Source organism: Oncorhynchus mykiss, chromosome 20 (assembly GCF_013265735.2).
Source record: "Oncorhynchus mykiss isolate Arlee chromosome 20, USDA_OmykA_1.1, whole genome shotgun sequence".
Classification (NCBI taxonomy): Eukaryota; Metazoa; Chordata; class Actinopteri; order Salmoniformes; family Salmonidae; genus Oncorhynchus; species Oncorhynchus mykiss.
The window spans coordinates 11,947,615-11,968,973 of NC_048584.1; the positions used below are offsets into that span (position 1 = coordinate 11,947,615).

General features: G+C 41.2%; 1 protein-coding gene across 7 annotated transcripts in view; it reads left to right on the top strand.

Annotated features, from left to right (window-relative positions):
- Positions 1-21,359, top strand: part of pcdh15b (protocadherin-related 15b) — a 215,080-nt gene that overhangs the window by 38,069 nt on the left and 155,652 nt on the right. For 6 of the 7 annotated variants that reach the window (XM_036955811.1, XM_036955813.1, XM_021575724.2 and 3 more), the window contains 3 exons: positions 4,953-5,070; positions 10,154-10,168; positions 11,481-11,546. In XM_036955811.1, coding sequence (XP_036811706.1) covers positions 4,980-5,070; positions 10,154-10,168; positions 11,481-11,546 — 172 coding nt within the window. In that variant the 5' untranslated portion in view covers positions 4,953-4,979. The remainder of the gene's footprint in view (positions 1-4,952; positions 5,071-10,153; positions 10,169-11,480; positions 11,547-21,359) is intronic. The other variant, XM_036955814.1, reaches the window with a different exon arrangement.

Here is a 21,359-nt window from a genome sequence, read left to right on the forward strand (position 1 = left end):
GATGCCTATAGGGAGGAGGTCAGAGGACAACAACCTCTCCCTCAACATCAGCAAGACAAAGGAGTTGATCGTGGATTACAAGAAACGGAGGGGCGAGCATGCCCCCATCCAGATCAATAGGGCTTTAGTGGAGCGGGTTGAGAGCTTCAAATTTCTCACCTAGAAATTAACATGGTCCACACACACCCACACAGTTTTTAAGAGGGCACGACAGCACCTCTTCTCCTTCAGGAGGCTGAAAAGATTTGGCATGGTCCCTCGGATCCTCAAAAAGTTTTACAGCAGCACCATTGAGAGCATCTTGACTGGCTGCAAGTCAACAAAATATGCTTATCTTTAACTCTGCATTGTTGGAAAAGGACCCGCAAGTAAACATTTCACTTTTAGTCCACACCTGATGTTTACGAAGCATGTCACAAATAGAGCTATAATGGCACAGATACAAAGACGAGATCTCTATAAATTATATTGGTGATATTGTGGCTACTGTCCATGGTGCTGAATATTTACTGGTGCTATTGGGGCTGCTGTCCATGTAGCTGAATTGCACTGGTGCTAATGTGGCTGCTATCCATGGTTCTGAATAGTACTGGTGCTTTTGGGGCTGCTGTCCATGGCTCTGAACATTACTGGTAATATTGGGACCTGGTAATATGCGGTCCTTCGTGCTGAATAGTACTGGTGCTATTAGGATTGTTGTCCATGGTGCTGAATAGTACTGGTGCTATTAGGATTGCGGTCCATGGTGCTGAATAGTACTGGAATACCTTCAGGGCTGCCATTTATTGTTCTGCAGCCCTCTGCAGTGCTACATTAAAACTTCTTATGGACAGTAGTGTCCCATCTGACCAACATCCAGTGAAATTGCAGAGTGCGAAATTCAAACTTTAGAATTATAAATATTTAACTTTCATTAAATCCCAAGTGTAATACATCAAAATAAAGCTTAACTTCTTGTTAATCCAGACGCTGTGTCAGATTTAAAAAAGGCTTTACGGTGAAAGCACACCATGCGGTTATCTGAGGACAGCGCCCCGCGTACAAAAGCATGAAAAACACATTTCAACCAGGCAGGTGCGCCACAGAAGTCAGAAATAGCGATTATAAAAAATGCCTTACCTTTTGATGTTCTTCTGTTGGCACTCCAAAATGTCCCAGATGCATCACAAATGGTCCTTTTGTTCGATAATGTCCTTTATGTCCATAAAAACTCAATTTAGCTGGCGTGCTTCAGTCAATAATCCACCCAGTTTCCCTCCATCAAAATGCATACAAAATGAATCCCAACGTTACTAATAAACTTTTCCATGCAAGTCAAACAATGTTTACAATCTAACCTTAGGTATCCTTATATGTAAATAAACGATACAATTTAAGACGGAGAATCGTTATTGTCTTTACCGGAGAAAAATACCAAAGAACGCGCTCTCTTCCACGCGCTTGGAAACACTACAGCCAAAATGGGAGCCACCTAGAAAAACTAAAATTTCTGGCTCATTTTTCCAAAAACCAGCATGAAACTCTTTCTAAAGACTGTTGACATCTAGTGCAAGCCCTAGGAACTGCAATCTGGGAGGATTTTGCCTTATAATAAAAGTGATTGCCATTGAAAACAGTGGTAGGCTGAATATTTGTTTTCCCTGGATGGTTTGTCCTCGGGGTTTCGCCTGCCATATCAGTTCTGTTATACTCACAGACATAATTTTAGAGTGTTTTCTATCCAAATCTACCAATTATATGCATATCCTAGCTTCTGGGCCTGAGTAACAGGCAGTTTACTTTGGGCACGCTTTTCATCCGGACGTGAAAATACTGCCCCCTACCCAAAAGGGTAGTCTAATGATATCCATTGGCATACTTTAGTTTACTTACATGTGGTGTAGAACAAATAGCACCAGCACAGTGTCGAGGACATTATGCTCAACAACACTTGCAAGTATGAGAATAAGCCTAGAGAGGTACTGAATGGATGTTTGGGGATGCACAGGGCACGCAGGCCCACTTTACTTTGCATCATAACATGTTTTTCATTATGATTTAACACAAAGCACTCCAGTCAGAGCATTAATTTGTGGCAATCTGGATTATAATGCACTTAATTATATTAATTTGTTTCCCTTATTCATCCCTGAACAACTACATGAGTCATTCACAGCTTTTTTGATAAGGGAAAAACACTCAAAGAATTTAACAAATAATATACCCGAATCTAATCAATTATTCATATTTTTACATGCCTTCATTTTGCATTCTTTGTCTCATCACTTAGGCTTCAGTAGCTTTAGCAGAGCTTGGAGATCTTCATTGGAGGACAAACAGAGGGTTGTGGATGATTCAGAGATGCCCTCTTGCATGAGTAATGAGCAGAAGTAAATCAAGGTGCTCCGGTGTTAGTGTTAGTGACGGGCATTAGTGCCAACTGAGGACTGCAGCCTGCAGCCAATCTCTGGCTGCAGCTCCACTACAACCCAGGCCTGCCTGATCACCTCTCACTGTGGATAATGGAGGGAAACTGTCACCATCCTAATAGATATCAGTTCCCTGGGCAAGACCATTACAAGACCATTACACCGTGTCCAATACAGTAATGAGATGTAACTTTTTGTTGACAAAATATTTCATATTCTCTTTTCCAAGACAGCAGAGCGCTATTGGACAGACTAATATGTTTAAAGGTTTATCAAGTTTTTACTGACATGTAAAGTAAGGTAAAGATGGCCGATTTTTACTGATGGAGTAATTACCGGTAAGAGTAATCCTTCAGTGTTATTTCTAGTTCCGCCACATCACATAACCTATCCGCTTCATTATTCCCAATGAGTAGTTTCCCGTTAGGTAGCGCGCCAGGCTAATGGCGTGTCTCCTCACGTAGTTAGTGAAACGCTGGTGACAGAAATGGATTAACAGTGTTAACAAGTTCAACGTGGTCCATTACCTAGCTGATCATTGTCTGCTTTCTCAGCTTCCTCCTCTGAGTACTGTTGTTAGAGAGGCAATACACGTTGGTGACTTTAGTACCATGTTACTTTCCGGCCTCCTCCAATTTATAGACATTTATATTACAGGACGAACCAACAGCCTATTCAAGAGAAACCTCAGCAGGGAGCAAATAATAAGTGTTTTTTCTTTTCTGATGCCAACTTTTTCCACATTATAAAATATTGGAAAATCATTTTAATCTACAAAAATATATTAGCTTTCCCTCTCAAAGAATATTAAGAAAAAGGTAGTTGTTGTTGATGAGCCTTTTTGTGAGATTGGCTCAACCTTACAGCACAATCACATGGTTACTCTCTGGGATTAATGCTGAAGTGAAAGGTACTGTTTTGGGCCATTAGTTTATTGAGACCTATCAATACTGGGAAAGATGTTTGCCGTTTGTGTGTCGGCGTGTGTGTGTGTGTGTGTGTGTGTGTGTGTGTGTGGGCGTACGTGTGTGTGGGCGTACGTGTGTGCATGTGTGCGCTTGTTCAGTGTATGTGTGTGTGGATGTACAGCACCAGTCAAAAGTTAGGACCCACCTACTCATTCAAAGGTGTGTCCAAACTTTTGACTGGTACTGTATGTTTTTCAAAACGTTGTCTCTATGGTCTTACCTTTTTGTAGATTAAAAGCTCTGAAAACGTGACAAAACCAGGCACATTTTGGCGTTAAGGCTTTGAAACACTAGTGTTCATTTAGCTTTTGAGTCTTGGTTGTCAGTGGTCTTTTCTCTTTTTAATCTGAGGAAAGAACTACAGCGGGGAAAGAGATGCATCCACTCTGACAATAGAGTGGATTACATTTGTATTTGTCTCTTCCAAAGAAGTTATTGGTTGAGAGGAACAAAGACCGTGCATAATGATCAGTGAGCCTGCATGACTGTGGAGCGATCATTTCATAAAGAGGAGGGCCTTGACGTTAAAGGAATCGGTTGGCTTGAAAGCCTCCGTCACGATCTGTCTCTGTCTGTCTGGTATCTCTTCCTTAGCTCAGGACTCAAACTTTCTGCCAAAGTATCTCCCGTTGAAACAGTGTTTCAACCCAGTGCGTTTCTCCGTTGTTCATTGCTTTGTGTCTTTTCATTTCAGTGAAATTCTTTTCCGTGAAGTATAATGCAAAACATTGCATTCTGCACCGTCTGTGAGATCCACAAGGTCATAAGTTCACAGTTCCTGCATCTTAGCAATTTCATGTATTTTCGACCACAAGATTATCCTCTCACTATCCTCTCAATATATTTCCCAAAAACGTTTTTTTTTTTTTTTTTGTGGTATATTATCAGTAGTGCAGGGATAACTGGCAAAGCCTGGTTTTCATACAGTAAAATAAGTTTACCACTGAAGACACGGAGCATCCATGATGGAGGAAACATCAAAGCTATACTGTATTGTGGACTGTGTCTCTCAGGTGGAAAACACCTATCAACTTCACTGTCTACTTCAAAGGGCAAGGTTAAATGTAGTTCCTCCCCGGTGGTATTACACGAGAGAACCTGAATTTGACAGAAGACACCCATAGCCCTTCGATAAAAGACTATTTCCCAAAGGTAAAATTGGATGGGAAATTTCCTTTGAAATGGACTGACTCATAAAGCCCCGGTGTCGGATTCCTTTCAGAATACCTGTAATTCACCTGTTCGGGTTCGGTTTTTCCGAATTCTTGAGAGACGGTGGCAAATGTTGTAGAGAGTTGTAAGGAGATAAAATGATGAAAAAGTAACTTTTTTATTTTTTATATACCGTGACAAAGATACCATAACAATTTCTGTTTGCTTTGTGTTGTGGATGTTCATGTCAAGGTTTGGATCTACAAGAGTTCAGCTATTAATTATCACCTGGCTATGTAGCTTTTTAGATCTAGTGAATAGGGCCAAGGGTCGTTTTTTGCTGTTGAACTCAACCCCTGGCCCTTATGATATACACGACAGAAAAGGTCATTCTCATCCCTCTCTTTTCTCTCTCTCCCTCCAGGTGGGCACGCAGTAACGCTTGACGAAAATGCAAATGAGGTCATGGCACTTCAAATGGTTAGGAATATGGATAGGACTTCTGCTGTTAGCCACGTGTTGCCTGTCACAAGACACAGATGGTAAGTCCTCCACACCTCAAGTACCTATATTCTATGCAAACAAGGCGAATATACAACCACATATGCCTGTTTGTTTTTGTTTCAGAATACCCAGATGCTAAAATACACTGAATGGGTTTATCTTGATGAACATTTTGTATTTCTATACCATTTGTACCACTGTATTTGATTAATGGTCTCAGATTCAACGCAACTGATATGTTAAAACTGCCTCCACCCTCTGATCAGCTCTGATTCTATACTCCTGCTCAGTTGCAGCCGTTTGCTCGTTGATTCACTTTCAACCTGACAGATTCTTCTGGATTTACGTGGCGATACTTGATTCATGGAAGCATATTTTACGTTGATGTCAGTGAAGTCACGGATGCTACTGCCTCCACATTTGACCAGTGCCTTGAATGGAGTTGAATATTCAGAAATGTACTATTGATTTATTGACGCTCCTTCATCCGTCTGTCTGAATCCGCTCAAAATGAAACCTTTTAAAAAAGAAAAAAGGGAAATGTCTATTTCAAACTGATTTATCGTGTTGGGCCACTAATGTTGGACACTTTTAATCAATCAAATTGATCAATTGAATGACTGACACTTTAATTAATTGTTCTCACCTTGGCCCAATGTGAATTTCACCTCTGCTTCAGAAATCAGTCACTTTCTGATGTACAGTGCAATTTAGACTTAATTAGGGCATAAGGTTTTGAGGCTGTAGTTAGTATTGTTCTAACTAGAATGATCATCAAGCTGCATATCAGTGCTGGAAAATAGTTTATAGTCTGTCTATTCATGTAGGGACAAACAGAACGCCTAGATTGTGACATAACATTACTACTCGTGGTCAAGTACTTCCTATTCCAATTTCAAAATATCACTTTGTCACTGTAGGAGATGGATGCAAGAAAATAGTGACAAGTGTGTTGTGGCAAAGCAACTCTAATGCAGAAACAAATGAGTGCATCCTCATCCTGTGGTTGCCATGGAGCAATAGATACCATCTTAAGCCAGTGATCAGTGTCACCTACAAGACAGTCCTAATTTTGGCCCGTGCTCTCTTCTTTGCTCTCTCTCTCTCTCGCTCTCTCTTCCTCTTTCTCCCTCTCTCTACCTACCTCTCTTTCTCTCTCTCTCTACCTACCTCTCTGTCACTGTCTCTCTCTCTCTTACTCTTCTATTTATCCTGTTAGAAAGTTGAATTTCCCCTCTTAGGTGACAGAGTGGGATTCCTCTCCATTGCATTATGTATGGATGTGTCTCAGTATGGGGCTCATCCCGTGGATCCAGCGCTGTGTATTAATGGGACTGGAGGTTGGTTCCCCTTGAGCACTAAGCAGCACCACTCAGGTGCCCAGGCATGCAAAGTGTCCCACTCACACCTACACACTTATCCAGATAGTTATCTCTCTGTTATGTGCCACACGCTCCTCTGGGCTATACTGTACATATCAATATAAGTGTATAGCTAATCTGTGCATAGGAATAATATATTGTTTTATAGACCTACTTTAGCTAGTTACATATTTAAAATCGCATGACAAAAACAAACTTCACAGCAAACTATCAAGGACATTCACTTGTTTTATTAGCACTACTCTCATCAATATTTTAGTTGTGTCTCCCCTCAGTTCTTTTTGAGGTTCATGAGTTAAAACAAAATCTATTTCAATTCCTGTATTTTGGTTTGTTTGTCAGAGTTCCCACCAGTTTACTATTCAGGCCAAGCACAGTAGCACACTATTTGATGGTGGAGATCAGATTATTGACAGAACTTCCAGAACTCATTTTATCAGGGGAGCATGCATTGCCAGCCTCCGTTTGGCTCAGACTGGGGCACCAGCCTGTATGTTTCTCTTTCTTATCCAGACACCACACTGACTGTAACCCCCCCAGTGTGCTTCCTTTTTTGGGGAGAGAGAGAGAGAGAGTGTGTGTGTTGGACTCCTGATGTTTTCATCAATGGATTTGCATGTTTTTTTTTTATGTGCTTCATTAGAGATAATGGAAATGGATAATGGGATGGGTGGTGGTGTGTGTGTGTGTGTGTGTGTGTGTGTGTGTGTGTGGGTGTGCACGGGCTAAATGAATGCCCAAAATAAGTCAGGCACTGCCACCTGTTGTGCTCATGACGCTTTGACTTCAAAAGGTGGTTTGACAAACTCTGAATATCATATCCTAATGTGTTTATCCCCATTGAGAGTTTTAATTCAAAGTCAAACTGAAACATTAGTGAAGTATGAAATTATTCATGGTACAGGAACGGTGGACTGTAAGTGGATTCTGGAATGAATATTGAATATTTCTTTGTATCCATTAATATTTTGCATTATGTTTTTGATTAGAAAATCATATGCTATGGTAGAAATACTTATTGTTTTAGTTAGTGAAGTTCTCTCTGCAATTGTTTTTGTTATTGATTATATTACGCGTGTTTAAAAAAATATTATATGGACATCACATTCTGTGTTTTATCATTATTTATCAATATCACATACACTCTGTTCGTATCCAATTCACCTCACATACAAAAAAGACCCAACTCATTACCAACCCACTCCCCTTTACATTGTATTTCTCTTGCATGGGCTGAGGAGAAATAACGTGGTTAGAATGGCCTCTCGTCCTGGGAGTAAATCTGACCTCGCTGACCTGGAGTTTGTGCAGGCAGCTTCCTTATAGCTGGCTATTGATTTCTGTGGCGATTTACTCTGGATGGTGTCGGTCCAATCTCATAGCAGCATCTCTCATCCAGGTTATCACAGTTAGAGGAGCGGGCACATGCAGGGATTTTCTTTGAACATCAAAAGTTCACTGTCACACGTCGTCGCTCCACTTTGTCATCAGCCAATGTTCTGGTGCCATATCAGGACAAGTGTGGGGGAGCATAGAAATAGAATTGCAGTGCATTGACTCAAATGGGGATATCTGTTCTAGTAAATTATATTTCTATGGGAGGAATAATACACCTGCAGGGTCAAAGAAACGTTTAACCGTTTAACCAATTAGAGGGTCAGATGTTAGCCAATGATCTCATCACCCTCATTATTCTGAAATAGAATACTAATCCTAGTGGTCTCCTTTGAACCAATGATCTGTGGAGAGAGAACACCTGAATGCAGTGTGTCATTGGTCAGGTATTGATCCCAATGGCTATAATAACACCAACCTCAAGTCCAAACTGGTGTTGCTTCAAATAAGGCTGAATCGAGCAAATCAAATACAAGTATATTTCTCACTGTTAGATTTAGGTACACTTATCAGTTCATTGGAGATTGCTTTTTTGGCTGGAGCAGGTTTTAGGGGACTGTTCCTTTTGACTTTTACAGTTTTGGGCATCCGTACAAAGTCGTGGATTTGTTATTGGATGATTGGATAGATAATGTGCTTACTGAATGTCTGCTTATTGAGGCATTTGCTACCCACTATGGCATTTGAGGAGATGTTTTGAAATGTCCGCCTGTTACTCACTACTTAAATATACTTTCTGGTATTAATGAATAGCAATCATATTACAATATGCAATAACATGACGTTGGATAGTGTACACGGTGTGCATCAGGATGTTCGTAGCTGTAGGCCTACACATACAAAATATACATGCCTTTGTGGAAACTGGTATATTGGTTACATTTTCTTTCAAACAGTAGGTGAAATTGGATACTGTGTCTATAGGCGGCGGTTGGCTATTGAACAGTCCCAAACAATTGATCAAAACATTCTTTGTGCCTGTTTGGAATCTGGAAAGTCGATCACAGACATGAGTCCCTCTGTTCTGCGTACTAGTATATAGAAGTAACACCCCTCCATGAATATTTCAACGTCACACTATCTTTTTGTTCTCCCGCAGAGACGGTTGTTGCATTACAGTAGCTGCCGTTGATATGAGGGCCACAGTTGCCAGGGGGTTGTTGGGTTACAGCCTTTCTGATGTCATGTGACTCATTTAACTCATTTATGAAGGCCAGCCACACCGAGGACCTAAAAGCATAAGGACTCTAAACGTATCTCTCATCTGTTGCTGCCCCTTGCTTGTCCATACATCCATTCTCCAGATACGACAAACCGACATAATCGAGCGAACTCAAGTCCCAGACCGTTTTGGAGCTGTCTATATGGGAGCTGGAGCGTTTTGATGTCTTGTCAGTTAACAATGGTTTCCTAGTGTTAACGTACTGGCGCCACTGCTCACCCACTACCGCCGCCGTCTGTGAACGGCTATTGTGTTGGGAAGATGAATAGTTGTATTCTTTAAATTAATAATCCAGCAAGTGCACCCTCCCTGAGGAAACCATTTCCCCCGTGACCACATCCCTTTCTTTCAGGGGGAATTCAACACTGTGTTGACGCGGTGTGATTTATACCGAGCTGTCGGTCTTCTCATAACTAGCCATTCATATTTTGTAAAGGTGTGTGTCTTATACAGGGAGGTTGGGAGTGATGGGGTGAGACTGACACCCCCCCCCCCCGTAACAAATGCAGTCCCATGATGCAATAGATCTCTCCCAGCCTGCCACCCAGGAACGGTGTTCATCAAATTACTCACTGATGCACTTTATTCAGATGCCTCTCCACCACCACAGCCTCGTCCCACTGCTCTGTACTAGACTGTAAATCTACCATAGTGGGTTGTGGGTAATGTTGGCGCATACTGATCTGCGAAGGGGAAGCATTTAAGGGGGGTGAAATGTTTTTGAGGTAATAGCTTAATTAGTCGCCTGGCTGGTGTCAAAGTGGGCTTGATGGTGAGATATTTATGTTTACTTGCTCAAGTCCACCTACACTTATATCATAAATTGATTTATAGCTGATTCTGTAGCTCTTGGCAAGGAAAGGAAGGACGGTGGAGATTGTGTTTTGAGGTGCAAGTGGTGGATTATAATGTGCTATAATGTACTATAATGTGAACTTTCGCATTTCTGTTTCAAAGTTACAAAGTTTCTGTACTTTTCTTTTGATACTTTTTCTTCCCTCACTTTTACCTATTTTTTTTGTTCTCTTTCAAGTATCTTATGGAACTCTGACTCCCTGCTCGTCTTTTTCTTTCCTTCATTCTATTCTGCTCTCTGGCTGATGACACTGTCTTTGACTCCAGACTGGCAGTATGATGGTAAGACGATGGATCTTTTCCCTGTCTCTCCCTGTGTCTCTCTGTGATCTGACTCTAGCAGTCACTCTCAGGGAAAAAAAAGTGCTCAGTAGAACCATATAGGGTTCTTCGGTTACTCCCCATAGGGGAACCCTTTTTGGTGCTAGGTAGAACCCTTTGAAGAGGGTTCTCCCTAGAACCCTTTATGTAGTGTTCTTCATAGAACTCCCTGTATATGGTTCTATCTAGAACACTTTATGAAAGGTTCTTCCTATAGACCCCTCTATGAAGGGTTCTACCAAGAACAATTTTATCATCTAAATGTTCTTCCTAGAACCATCTACAAAGGGTTCTAAAAATACACGTATCTTTGGAGGGTTCTTCCTCAGCCTTATTAGCCTTTCAAGTTAAATTATTTATGACAATACATTACATATATCATAAGGCCTTTGTTTGAGGGCCTAGTTATAACACAGTGGTGTTAAGAAACTCCTGGTTTACAGGCAACATCAAGCCTGCAAGTCACATTATGCTGGCTTGCAAAGTGGTGTTTAATTAATTCCTATTAGAATCTAGCCAGAGTTAGGGTATCCAACACATGGGATTTTATATCACCCGCAAACGGCACTCAGAATGACTGCCAAGTTAGGGAAGATTGAATACTGAAACTACCTCGATCATGTAAACTGGGACAACCATCTCAGTAATGAGTACAACTACTAACAGATTGGATTAGTTTAGCAAAATCTATGCTATTTATCTTTGTGTAGCATAAAATGTATCAATCAATCAATGTAACATGCCAAAACACAGCTATTAAAACAAACAATTCTGAAAATCCTCCTGAAATAGAGCATGCTAGGAAATATGATATATGGTTATAATGTATGTAGAACCCCTTTTGCCTTCCAAAGAATCATCAAAGAACCCTTTCTTCCAAAAACAGTTCTTAGGATGTTAAAGATTCTAGGTAGAACCCATTGCCTTACAAAGAACCCTTGTCTTCCAAAAAAGGTTCTTCAGATCAAAACGGTTCTTGGTAGAACGCTATCCCTCCACAAAGAACCCTTTTGAAACCCTTTTTTCTAAAAGTGTATTTACCCCCTCCAGCCCTCCGGTAATAGCCTCATACTGCTCATAAAGAAGTCATATGTCATTACCACTGTGCACTTTGCTCATATTCTCCCTCTATTCTCCCCCATGGCAGTACATCTATATAGCTTAGTTCCATTCAATGTTCCGTCCTGTGTGGCTTCTAGTCATAGTACGACTGTAAATTGTAATGGTGCGTAACAGGAGATTACAGGTTAATGTAATTTTTTTTTTTTTTCAGAATGCAAACTCTCCAGGACTGGACCACCTGCCACAATTGTTGCCATAGATGAAGAGAGCCCAAATGGTATGTATTCTTTACATGCAGCATTGTTGAAACAATGCACCAATGTCAGAGGTGGCAGTTAACCTAATGGTTAAGAGCGTTGGGCCAGTAGCCGAAAGGTTGCTGGTTAGAATCCCTGAGCCGACGAAGTGACAAATCTGCCGATGTGCCCTTGAGCAATGCACTTAACCCTAATTGCTCCTGTTAGTCGCTCTGCCTAAGAGCGTCTTCTAAATTATTAAAATGTAACGGAAGCTGGGATCATAAATAATCACAAACCCTGGTTGAGTCGCAGGGAATGAAAAGCTCCTCACACCTCAAAGAGCATTGCCTTTTCCCATGTAATAAAACAGACAAATGGATAGTTCACAAAATTCTTGTTCTGGAGGTTTTTCACCATGTGTGTGTTTACCACTTAAACTCCACATTCTCCACTTCCTAATTGTTTTCCTAAGTTGAGGGCTAAGCCATTACCAGTTTATGGGTGAATTTAAATGTGCCCACCAGGGAGGGAGGCACTAATGAGTGGAGCTGCTGTTTCTGTTCGTTGTTGTGGCCATATTTCTCTCCCTCTTAAAACCTCCCTTGATGGTTACACGCTGGGCCGGTCCCTGGCAGCCACATCACAGATGGTGTTCAGCATGCTGCACAGCCAGGGGCCCCTCGCTGTAATAGATCTCTCTGTTCTCCCTCCTTCTTCCCCTCTTTCCCTTCTTTCTCCAGACTCGGTGTGGTGGCCCGGGCTGGGCTTCGTTGTTACCTGTAATTCCGTTTGAACATTACTGATGCATTTTGACAGGTATAAGCGGAAGTCAGTGGCTGGCTGTTGTTTTAGCTACCAACTGCCTAATGAGCATCAAGGCTTTTCCACACTGCTGCTTCTTGGCAATGGACATCAGCAGTAGAGTTGGGCGGTATCCAGATTTTCGTACCATCATACCGTTTCTATACGATATGGTATAGAAACGGTATGATGGTACGGTATTACCAGAATACGGTATTACCAGAAGTGCAAACAAGGGGCGCTATTTCAACACACAAAATAATTTAGGCAACAGGGATCTTGATCCAGAAGGGGATTGAATGTCTCTGCTGTAACCAAGAAGCTTGATCTTGACATCTAGCCAAGTTAGCAAACCAAATGCATAGCTGGAGCTCTGAGATGCATATCATTTATTACACATTTTCATTTTTTTTATAGTTATACTTAATTTAAGCAGCTCAACAACAAAAAAAAACTATTTTTAACCTGTTAGTGATTCCTTCCCACGCCAATCCCGTTAGCGGGATAGATTTGACAACATCCAGTGAGATTGCAGAGCGCCAAATTCAAACTACAGAAATATCAATATTCAAGATAACCTTTATTTTGATGTACTACACTTATATTTTCAGTTAACTTCTTGTTAATCCAGCTGCAGTGTCAGATTTCAAAAAGGCTTTACAGCGAAAGCAAACCATGAGATTATCTGAGGACAGCGCCCCGCATTGAAACAAATGAAAATCATTTTCAACCAAGCAGGTGGCGACAGAAAAGTCAGAAATAACGATATAATAAATGCCTTACCTTTGAAGATCTTCTTCTGTTGGCACTCCAAAATGTCCCAGAAACATCACAAATGGTCCTTTTGTTTGATAATGTCCTTCTTTATATCCCCAAAATGTCCATTTATTTGGCGCGTTTGATTCAGAAATACACCGGTTCTAACTCGCCCAACATGACTACAAAGTTTCTAATAAGTTACCTGTAAACTTGGTCCAAACATTTCAAACAACGTTCGTAATCCAACCTAAGGTATCCTAAAACGTAAATAATCGTGTATACTGTGTTCAATACCGGATAAAAAACAACGTGAAGCGCATTCCAGTTCACGCACACCAAACAGTAGAATCCATCTGTGACACTCACAAAGAACAGCCGTACTTCTTCATTTCTCAAAAGAAAAACATCAACGAATTTCTAAAGACTGTTGACATCTAGTGGAAGCCATAGGAACTGCAACCAGGTTCCTATTAAATAGGGCTTTCAATAGAAAACCAATGGAAAATACTATGACCTCAAAAAAATTTCCCCCTGGATGGTTTGTCCTCTGGGTTTCGCCTGCCAAATCAGTTCTGTTATACTCACAGACATTATTTTAGCAGTTTTAGAAACTTTAGAGTGTTTTCTATCCAATTATATGCATATCCTAGCTTCTGGGCCTGAGTAACAGGCAGTTTACTTTGGGCATGCTGTTCATCCAGACGTGAAAATACTGGCCCCTTCCCTAAGAAGTTTTAAACTGTATTGAAAATCATACCGTTAGTATTCAGAAATACCCCGGTATCATCAGACAGCTCCCCTCACCTTGTCACCAGGACTGTCTACAGCTCCCCAAGGTGGTGGTGCTGGTTAGAGTCAGGGGTTGGAACCCCAAAAAAATTCCAACCGTTCTCGGGAAACGTTCAATCGGGCAGAAACCGAATACCTCAATGCCTGTCTGCCAGCTTGATATAGAAGCCACGGCCACGTGACTCACTGTCTGTTAAAGCAATCCATTTCCTCATGAAGCTGGTTGAGAGAATGCCAAGAGTGTGCAAAGCTGTCATCAATGCAAAAGTTGGCTACTTTGAAGAATCTAAAATATATTTCATTTGTTTAACAATTTTTTGGTTACTACATGATTCCTTATGTGTTATTTCATTGTTTTGATGATGTCACTATTATTCTACAATGTTGAAAACAGTCATAATAAAGCAAAACCCTTGAATGAGTAGGTGTGTCCAAACTTTTGACTGGTACTGTATATAATCTAAACTCAGCAAAAAAAGAAACATCCTCTCACTGTCAACTGTATTTATTTTCAGCAAACGTAACGTGTAAATATTTGTATGAACATAAGATTCAACAACTGATACATAAACTGAACAAGTTCCACAGACTGTTACGTCCTGACCTTAGTTCCTTTTTTATGTCTCTATTTTAGTTTGGTCAAGGCGTGAGTTGGGGTGGGTATTCTATGTTTTGTATTTCTGGTTTTGGCCGGGTATGGTTCCCAATCAGAGGCAGCTGTCAATCGTTGTCTCTGATTGAGAACCATACTTAGGCAGCCTGTTTTCCCACTGGGTGGTGGTAGTTGTTTTCTGTTTTGTGTTGCTTCACCTTACAGGACTGTTTCGTTTTCATTTCACTCTATTTGTTATTTTGTTTAGTGTTTCTGTTCTAATAAATATAACATGAACACTTACCACCCTGCGCATTGGTCCGATCCATCCTATTCCTCATCAGAAGATGAAGACAATCGTTACACAGACGTGACGAACAGAAATTGAATAATGTGTCCCTGAACAAAGGGTGGTCAAAATCAAAAGTAACAGTCAGTGTCTGGTGTGGCCACCAGCTGCATTAAGTACTGCAGTGCATCTCCTCCTCATGGACTGCGACACATTTTCCAGTTCTTGCTGTGAGATGTTACCCCACTCTTCCACCAAGTCACCTGCAAGTTCCCGGACATTTCTGGGGGGAATGGCCCTAATAAATAAATAAATAAATAAATAAATACATTTATTTATTTATTTATTTATTTACACAATACCAGTTAAAGGTTTTAGAACACCTACTCATTCAAGGGTTTTTCTTTTATTTTTTACTATTTTCTACATTGTGAAGACATAACTATGAAATAACACATGGAATCATGTAGTTTACAAAAAAGTTTTAAACAAATCAAAATATATTTTCTATTTGAGATTCTTCAAATAGTCATCCTTTGCCTTGATGACTGCTTTGCACACTCTTGGCATTCTCTCAACCAGCTTCATCACCTGGAATGCATTTCAATTAACAGGTGTGCAGCCCAAATAAAGGCTTCATAGAGTTCAAGTAACAGACACATCTCAACATCAGCTGTTCAGAGGATACTGCGTGAAACCGACCTTCGTGGTCGAATTTCTGCAAAGAAACCACTACTACCGTTCTAACCACTAGGCTACCTGCCGCCCCTTGTCTACATGAGATGGAAGGGAGTTCCATTCAATCATGGCTCTATATAATACTGTATGTTTCCTGTCAGAGCTATATGTAAGTTGATTACACAGACAATTTGGATTTTTCAGTACATTCTCACAAAATCAAGAATTGATGCAATCAATCTCTCTTCTACTTTGAGCCAAGAGCGACTGACATGCCTACTGTTGACATTAGTCCTCTGTGTGCATTGACGGGCTAGATGTGCTGCTCTGTTCTGGGCCAGATGCAGCTTTTCTAGGTCCTTTTTTGCAGCACCGGGCAATATTCAAGATTAGATCAAACTAGAGCCTGCAAGACTTGTTTGGTTGACTGTTGTTTTAAAAATGCTGAGTATCTCGTTACCACACACAGCCCTTCCATACCTCTGCTTTTAGTTTTAGATATATTCAGGACTAGTTCATTACTAGCCACCCATTCTAAAACTGACTGCAACTATTTGTTTAGGGTTGCTGTGATTTCACTTGCTGTGGTTGCTGATGGGTATAATGTTGAATCATCAGCGTACATAGACATACAGGCTTTGTTAAAGGCTAGTGGTAGATCATTAGTAAAAATAGAGAACAGTAAATTACCGAGACAGCTTCCTTGCAGAACACCACACTAATGTTTTATATTGGAGAAGCTTCCATGAAAGAGAACCCTCTGTGTTCTGTTGGATAGATTGCTCTCATCCCATGATTATGGTAGAGGATGTAAAGCCATTTCACATAGGTTTATCCAGTAACAGATTATGGTCAATAATATTTAATTCTGCGTTAAGTAAAACCATACAACTCCCACAATCCTCTTTATTATAAATGTATTTTAGCCAATCATCAGTAATTTGTGTCAGTGCAGTACATGTTGAATGCCCTTCTCTATAAGCATGCTGAAAGTACATTGTTAATTTGTTCACATGGAACAGCACTGTATCAACAACAATAAAAATCCAAAAGTTTGCTGATTGGTTGGCTGTTCGAACCAGTAAAGGACGCTTTACCATTCTTGGGTAGCGGAATAATATTTTCCCTCCAGGTCTGAGGACAAACACTTTCTCCAGGCACAGATGAAAGATAACAGGAGTGGCAATATAGTCCGCTACCATCCTAAGTAGTTTTCCATCTGGTTTCACATTATTGATTGACAACAATAATTTTCTAATTTGACTTGCAGTATCAAAGCCAGGGCTAATTTGTATTCGTAGAGCATGAATTTCATACCATTGTAAAGTATGCATTTAATCGAGCATAATTATTTTTGGGAGAGAGGTTTTGTGCAGGAGTCAGAATGTTTGCATTGAAAAGCTCTTTAGTTCAACTGTATATTTTCCAAGGTCAGAGGATTTAAGGGAATTTGTTCCTCGTGAAACAGTAATTTACCTGTGATTTTCACCCCATACTGCGTGAAAGCGCCTTTAACTCTTCACTTAATGGATGAACCATGCCTCAGCATAAGAAATCACATGTTATGTAGTTTAAGCCATGCCCTATCCGAAGCAATTGCTGTCGAGAATATATTTTAGATTGGCACCAGGATATTTCTTATATAGTATGTTTGTAGTTGTTCACTGATCCACAGTCAATTTATTTATTCAATAACATTGATTTCATGGGTCCCCCTTTTGAATTTCAGAGAGTTTGCTTCCTTGTGCAGGCATAAAGAAACACGTCTAAGCTTTGGAAAAACAGTGACGGACCACAAACCAAGTGCTGTGTATCACACAGATTAACATAGCAATATTATCATTCTCCCCGAAGTTGAATTCAATCATCCTTTTCCAGCTAGAGACAGAGAGGGAGTGTTGCCAAAATCACTGTTCTGTGAGATGAATTTGGAGAATAGACCTTTCTGCAGACACCGTAAAGATTTCACTCTAAAATGAAAGCAAATCAGGTCAGCTGTAAATTTGTGAACCCATTTCCTTAAAACTTCGGCTTGTCTCAGCAAATTCATGAGTTTTTTTCAGGTGTACTTCACTCCGTTCCGACAGCTGGAAAGTCATTTAATAGGAAATTAATAAAGTTATAGCCCTGACAACTTTTTATTATAAAGGGACAATTTTATGTATGATTGCCAAGTCATATAAACCTAAAGTGTCATTTGAAGATATAACCTTAGCAGACTTTGACAATTGTTCTGTATTTCTCTACAAATTCAACTGGGATAAAAACAATAGACACTGTAACATGGGGTTCGTTGCTAGATGAATTTTGCTCTCCTATGGTCTTTTAATGTCGAGGCACAGTGGCGAGTGTCAGGTGTGGATGATGGAATCTGAGGTGTGGGGCCAGTGAGTGTGATGGAGGTGCACCTGAGGGTCATGCAGTAGTGAGGTATTCCCTCCCTCCCTCCCTCCCACCCACACACACACACACACACACACTATGGCCTATGAGGCAGGAGAGAGGTGGTTAGCAGATCAGCAACCCTGGGGTCCATTTCAAGGTCCCTTCTTGAGTGTACACCCAATAGCACAGGAGACAAAGGTGACGAGAAGGGGGCGGGGTCAGGTAACGAGAGGGATAGGAATCAACTGTGACATCACGAGGAAGGACAGGGGTCATTGATCTAATAGGACAGTACTGAGTGTGAAGGGGAGCTTCTGAGAGGGACAGAGTCAAAAGAGGCAGGGCATAGGTAGTCTGGTACCAGATCTCGATGCCATTTTTAAAACTCCATGCGATTACATACAGTACACCATGCTAAGGGATAGGTATCAGGCAGAAAAGATGACCAGGACTGGACTATTGAAATGGGGAAGGAGGAGATGGAATGGAGGACAACCAGTCCTGGTTAGCTACTGAACGGGGCACTCTTTTCTCACCTCAAATTGTAATCAATTTTTTACACTTCCTTCTTCTCCTGGTTACTTCCTCACCTCTTAACTCCACTCGTATTTTATTATCCCTATAATGTGGCAACTGTAACATTTTGGAAATATTTTGAAGTTGGTTATGCAATACCAGTTATGCCGTTCCAGTCAGATTCGAGCAATACATATCTTTACAGTAATACATAACATGAAACATTACCCTAAAACCCTTTTGTCCCGATCACCTGCCACTCAGGGAGGATAAGCATCTTTACCCAGGTCTGTACTGTTTATGAGCAGTGCTATCATTCAGTGATTGAGAACCTGTGTTGTTGCTGCCTGTGTCCCCTTTCTTCCCAGACTGCGTTGGGGTTTGCATTAGGACTCTCTGCCAGCCACGGCTCTATTTCATTCTGGAAAGGTAGACCGACAGATTGGCATTGTGCTCACAGTTCTATGAGACCTAGCTAGAGCCTTGGACTATGTTTCTTGATTAGACCAAAGTAGTCCCAGGCTCGTGGAATGGTAGTGGTCAGGTCCTTTAAGGACTGTAGTACTAGCAGTTGCAGCAGAGGGTACAATATTTAGGCCAGTTTATGGGGACCATGTCCAATTGTCCTCAGGTTAGGGGTTTTGAAAGTGAAAAATGTCTTTAGGCTTCATGGTGATGGTAGAAAATATCACAAACGGACATTGCCCCCGGACACACTTGGATCATTACCTCATACATGTACTCTAGCGTGTCTGGTCCCACATCCCACAATGCACCATTTATTTCTAGAAGCAGATGGAGCCTCGGAGATGAAGACGATGTACAAGGCTGTACTGTGTCGGTCACCATTGGTCACGTTGACTCGCTCCCTCCCTAATGTTTTGTGAAGAGCTTATTTAATCTACCAGTACATCCTGCAGGAAATCTAACCCCCCCCCCCCCCCTCACCCCTAATACGCCCATTTGATTTTACTCATGTAATATTAATCTTCAGACTCCTCCGGGCCAGAGTTGCTGACTTGTCAAGTAATGTCGGGGCGAAATAGACTATTTATTATCATTGTCAATGGCCAAAAACATATATTTCCTTGGATTCAATTGAAGGGAAAATATGTGAAGCAAAAGTTCTCCCTCTTTTAAATAAAACATTTGACCTGTATAAAGTATAACCTTGATTTATAATTGTCATACGGTATTAAGCCTATGTATAACACGGTTGATATCTCATCAATGATCCGCAGACGTCATACGCAACATAAAATACATTTACACGCTAAAAACAATGTATTTGTATGTATTTTGCTTTTGCCACGTGCAACAGACTGGGAATCTGCTGTACCGTGTTCTTCTTTTGAGAACTGTTCATCACCACGGTGTATGTAGAAACGAACAACACGTGCACGTTTGTCTTCGCCTTGACGGTATCACAACAAATGCTGATGTGCGTCAAGAGGCAAAACAACGTTTGTGATTTCGGTACGTCGGGGAGTGGGATAACCCTCACAGAAGGAAAATAGATTGCAGGTCATTGGATCAGGTTTGCCGAGTGAAATTGAAAGACTGTGTATGCTGTAGGGGCTTTTTTTTATGGAGCTGTAGACGGGTTGGTTGTTTAGCAACAACGGGGCAAAACAGATGAGGTTGGCTTAGATTGTTGACAACTTGTAAGCTATACAAGACATGGTATCAACAACATGATAAAACAAGCTGAGATGAGCCACTTGCGATTCCCCACATGGCAGTTTCTTGTCATTCTTGCCAGCAATCTGGCCAACCAGAATCATGACAACAGGCTGCCTTCTGCCCCATGGAGGCGTGCACATCGTTTTCGTGACGTTGTCATCCAACCCATCTATAGAGAGAGCAGCCGAGCAGATCAGACGTCTAGTACTTGATCAGTTATGACAGTTACGACAAACTAGTTGATCACTCCTATAGGCTTTTCTCTCAAACTGCAAGGCCTTCTATACTGTGTGTGACTAAAACCCCACTGACAATGATAGGCGATTGTAAATGCTTACATTCCATGCCATGGTCTCTGGTATTTATAAGAATAAAATAATATACCTTAGACAGGCACTCTATAGCTCAGATGTAAGGAATTTATTCAATAACCGTCAGGATTTTGTGGTCTCAGTTATTCCATATAAAAAGCTTGAGATTGACGTCGGGTGATGTGCAGTTATTTACATCCCCCAACAATATGCCCAATAGCAGTATGCCTACTAACAAAATATCCCTGCCAATGAGGGTACTCTACTCTGTCTGGGCAATTCCAAAAGAGATAATGGACCAACATCAGTGTCTCTGCTGCCTGTCCTACTGTATATGCTTTCTCTGCATGGGGTGAATGGGAACATTGTGTTAATGTGTAAACCGCCAGCCTGACCCAGCAGCAACCTTCTCCCTGTGTCCTGGAGGCTGGAGCCCAGTATGATCAGACAGAGAGCCAAGCCAAGCTTCCCCCCAATCTACGTCACCAGTCACAGGTGCTCTGCCAGCTTGCAGGACCATGTCAGGCTGCCAAGATGCCATCCCATTTGCCAGCTGCTGAGGGACCCGCACGACTCCGCTCACTGCTAGTCAAATGTCAGCCTACAGCTGCCGGAGAACAGGGAGTGCAGTCTGTACCTGTACTGTAACTCAAACACCATCGGCATCAGCCACTAATGTGTTCTTTAACCATCAGTGTAGAATAACAACCATCTGGCTGCTGTACACAAACATAGCAGGGAAGGAGGTACGATTAGAGAGTGATAAGGAAGACATGAATAATGTGTAGATGTGTAACGAATGGAAATGTTCCAGCACCGATAGCTGAACTTCCGGGAAAGCCCAACACTTCTGCTTTTGGTATCTTTCAAATTGATGACTTGATCTGGCGAGGATTCCAGTGGAGATTGACATTTTGTCCATTGGTGTGTCTGTCTGACACGTGCATCACAGTTGGGAAATTGCAGATATTTGTACTTATTCTGTCCAGCAAATGAACGAGTGAAACATATTGTCTGTCATCAAACATTTTAAATGAACGCAATCACA